The sequence below is a fragment of the Galeopterus variegatus genome, unplaced genomic scaffold, assembly GCF_000696425.1.
Source record: "Galeopterus variegatus unplaced genomic scaffold, G_variegatus-3.0.2 Scaffold29677, whole genome shotgun sequence".
NCBI classification, from domain to species: domain Eukaryota; kingdom Metazoa; phylum Chordata; class Mammalia; order Dermoptera; family Cynocephalidae; genus Galeopterus; species Galeopterus variegatus.
This window is the reverse complement of record NW_007755788.1, coordinates 2,999-7,368: the sequence shown is the minus strand read 5'-3', so window position 1 is coordinate 7,368 and position 4,370 is coordinate 2,999. Positions and strand designations below refer to the sequence as shown.

Genomic DNA, 4,370 nt, shown 5'->3' with positions numbered 1-4,370 from the left:
ACAAGTCTTAAGTCCAGCCCAGGTTCAAGGAGTGGGGGAATAGACTCCATTTCTTAATGAGAGAAGCTGTAACATATTAAGGACATTTATGCCATCTACTACATGTGGCTTTCCTCATGCTCTCCCCATCTGGGTAATGCACAAGTTAGGAAAATCCTGGTTTCTTGATTAATGGAACAAACGTAGTAAAAAAAAAAAAAAAAAAAGGCAAAAAATGCCTTCCCAGAGATAAATCCTTGCAATCTTCTTAATCAATATTTATCAGCTTATAATAATTTCTCAAGAGATTTCTTTTTAGCTTTGATAGAGCAAATATTTTTTCTTTAGAAAAAATATTTAGTAAAGAATTTGTCCTATGAGTTGCTATCATGAGGGATTGTCAGGCAGCATACGAGGGTACCTCAGAAGGTTTGTGAAAAAATGAAAAGATAATATGAATATTTCCATGAATTTTTTGAAGACTCTTTATATGTGTATGTATGTGATATGTACATATGCATAAAGTGTCTTTGGATGCAGTCAACTGATGAAGAGTGATATTTTGGGCTGGGTAGAAATAGAGATTTTTTTCCTACTTTTGGCTTCTCAGTATTTTTCATCTTCCTTCAAAGTATAAATATCAATGTAAAAAAAAAAAAACACTTCTTTTTAAGCTTGAAAAAGATACCTGACCCCTTTATATGCACAGTTCTTGGACCCCTTCTCAACAATGCTCCTTCCATTTGTTTTAATTTTCTAGACTGTGATTGTCACCTGGCTGATTCAGAAAGAGCAGCTCTGAGATCAGAACTGGACCGTGTCAAAATGTGTAAGCATTCTCTCTTACTCTTCAGGCAGCTTGAAGTATGGGAAAGGTGGAGAGCAACAAATATTTATTGAATGCATTTAATTTTTTTAGTACCTGTAGAGCCATTACTCATATTCTCATAAAATCCTCATGACAACCTTATGGTAGCAATGGTGGGCAAAGCAGTTAAATTACTTGCTCAAATGCACAGAGCTAATAAGTAGCAGAGGCCTTTTATAAATTCAGGTCAGTCTGAGTTCAGAAACCTTGATCCTGTACTCTCTGATCTTTGCTCACTGAAAAATGGGACCTATGCCTCTTTGTTATGTTCGTGTTGAGTCCTGAAAGTATAAGTATGTCCCAGAAATTGCCTGGAAGATACTCATACTGAAAATATTCATTGTTTATCTGAAATTCAAATTTAACTGGGGTGGGCATTTTATATTTTACCTGGAAACTCAATGCTCAAAAACCTTTATCTCTGTCCAGAGAAATCCCTTGGGCCGGGCTTGAAGACAAGGCAGTATTACCCACTTTTTCACATTTTAGGGCTGACTTTCTCTCTGGGAAAAAACGTTGGGAAGAAGTTGTTCTTGACCAATGGTGAAAAGATGACCTTTGGAGGAGTGAAGGCTCTGTGTGCCCAGTTCCAGGCCTCTGTGGCCACCCCCAGGAATGCGAAAGAGAACAGTGTCATCCAGAAGATGGCCAAGGAAGGGGTCTACCTGGGCATCACAGATGAGATACAAGAAGGCCAGTTTGTGGATCAGGAAGGAAAAAGACTGGTCTACCAAAACTGGAATGACGGCGAGCCCAACAATGCTGACCCTGGGGAAGATTGTGTGGAGCTCCTGACAAATGGCAAGTGGAATGATATCTCCTGCTCCTCCTCCCTTCTGGCAGTCTGTGAGTTCCCTGTGTGATGGAATGCACTCCTTGGGTACCCCTTGTCCCTTTACTACACACCACAGGCCCACAGTCTGCTTTGAAAAATAAATTATATCAATTTTCTCATGCTCAATATTGAGTTGCTTTATTTTGTGGGGAATTGGAGAAAATGAAAAAGGATTGAATGATGGGATGTGGAAGTGAGAAGTGAGAAGAGGCTGACAGTGATACGGTGAGTTTCTGGTTCAGTCCCAAACAGTAATAATGATCCCTAACAATAGCAAAAACAAAACAGTAGTAGTAGTAGTAGCAGTAGTCGTAGTCGTGGTAGTTGTAGCAGCAGTAGCAGCAGAAGCAGTAGCACCAATAATATATTTTTGTTTGCTATGAGATAGATGCTACATTTTGCATATTACAGTAATTATCTAACTTATCTCAAAACAAGAGCTATAATTCTTTTGTTTAAGTAGTATTAACTTGCCAAGGTACAAAATTAAAATGGATTTATTTTTCCATTTACTACAAATACCTGTGCTCTGTTGAGACTTCCTTTTTCCTTTGGATAGAAAGCTCCCCTATTGACATCACTGCAGCCTAATTCCATAGCTTTTCATCCAGCCTCAGGTGTTATAGGATCTATTTTATTGCTTTCTCTATGAACTGTATTTTCTTTTTAATGAGATTTTGAGCTATTTAAAAGTACATAAATTTCAAGCGAGCAGATTAATTCTTAACCTTGTATACACCCATGTAACCACCTTCTAGATGAAGACATTTCTAGCATCCCGAGAGCCTCTTTATAACACCTCCTAGTTAATATTCTCAAGGTAAGTACTTGTCTGACCTCCATTACCATACTTCCAGTTCGACTGTTTGTGAACATCAGACAGGTGGAATCATACTATATGTATTGTTTTATGTCTTGCTTTTTTTCTCTCAAAATGAAGTATGTGAGATTCATTCATATTGTTACATGTAACAGCAATAGATTATTTTTATTGCTATATAGGATTCCATTATATTAATATACCTCAGTTTATCTATTGTTAATAGACACTTAGGTTGCTTCCATTGGAGAAAAAACACTTGTAAATGTTTCTGTACTTATGTTTCAGTGACCATGTACACTAATTTCTCTTGGCTAATTACCCAAGAGTAGAATTGGTGGGCCATGGGGAAAGCATGCATTTAACTTTAGTAGATACTGCCAGTTTTTCAAAGTGACCATGTGAATTTATACTCCCACCAGCAATGTGTGTCAGTTCTAGGTTCCCTACATCTTTGTAAAGAATTAATATTTTTCTTATAGATTTGTAAGTTATTTTCACATTATGAATATAATTTTTTTGTTTATATGTATCGAAAATACTTTTTCAATTTTTTGTCTTACTCCCACTGTTGACTTTTGAACAAAAATTTTTAATTTTAAGGAAGTCTCATTCATTTATATTTTCATCCAAAGTTAGTGCTTTTTGGGTCCTGTTTAAGAAATCTTTGCCTATTTCAAAATCATAAAGATATTCTCCTTTTTTCCCTAATAGCTTATTGTTGAACCTTCTATGTATCCCTAGTAGATATCTCTACTTGATACAGCACTATCTGTGGGAAAGACCAATTTTTCTCCATTGATTTAGAGGGATGCATTTTTGTAAATTAGGTGACTATATGAGGGTACTTCAAAAAGTTCGTGCATAAATTTGTATTATCTTTTAATTCTGTTTTTCCACGAGCTTTTTGAAGTATGCTCATATATGTGTGGGTCTGTTCCTGGGCTTTCTATTCTATTCTACTTGCCTGTTTGTTGATGCTTCTGACAAATACTACACTATCTTAATTATAGTACACTTGTAGTAGAAACTGATATCTGACAGTGTATGCCTTCCAGCTCTGTTTTTCTTCAAGATTTGAGATTTCGATATATACTTTGGAACCAGTTTCTCAATTACCCAGTTTCAGGTATTCTGTTATAAGCAATAAAAAAAAATGGACTAACACAGGCAGAATTAGGGGTTTGTTTCCAGCACCGTAATTTCCTCTTCTTGGGAGCACAGAAAGCAACATTTCCTAGCTTCCCTTGCAGGTGGGCTGGGAATAAATGATCTGGCTCTAATAAATGATCTAGAAATGCAAATGTGAGCAAAAGTGAAGTGACACATCCAATCCATGCCACGGGGTGCACCTAGTGCCACATCCATCCTTTTTCATCCCCCATCAGAAATGAGTGTGGGGGCACCATTAGTGAAAGTGGAACCATTAGACAGATTTGCCCTGGCAGGAGCTGTGCAGGAGAAGAGGTCATGGAGAAGGGTTTTCCACCAGTCACAGGCCTGAAGGTGTGCTCGCTCATGGTGCACTTCAGACAGAGATTCACGCTCTGGGATGCAGGATGCAGTTTATCTCCACTTCCCAGATTCTGTTTCCCCACCCTTGCTTTCCTCATTAGCCAATTTCATTGGAGAAAAATATCTTAGCTCTCTGGCGATGCTTCTTTTGTGTGAGAATGCCTGGTAGCTTGTCTCATCCCTGTTTGTCAAGAGAAGGTTGACTCCAGTGTTTCATTTTCAAGGACCTCTTGATATAAACTACTGTCCATTTCTGAGCACCTGCTAGGTACTAGGCATTAGGGAGACCCTTTACTCACATTGGAACCTTCCCAAGATCACTGGCCATCAGTTCTTAGTATTGTGCCTATATA

General features: G+C 37.8%; 1 protein-coding gene across 1 annotated transcript; it reads left to right on the top strand.

Annotated features, from left to right (window-relative positions):
- Positions 1-739: 739 nt before the first annotated feature.
- On the top strand, positions 740-1,767 carry LOC103583874 (mannose-binding protein C-like; the record flags this gene model as incomplete). Its single annotated transcript, XM_008565069.1, has 2 exons — positions 740-808; positions 1,337-1,767. Coding segments are annotated over 2 exons (443 nt in total), but the record flags the coding sequence as incomplete, so codon positions are not given.
- Positions 1,768-4,370: the final 2,603 nt, after the last annotated feature.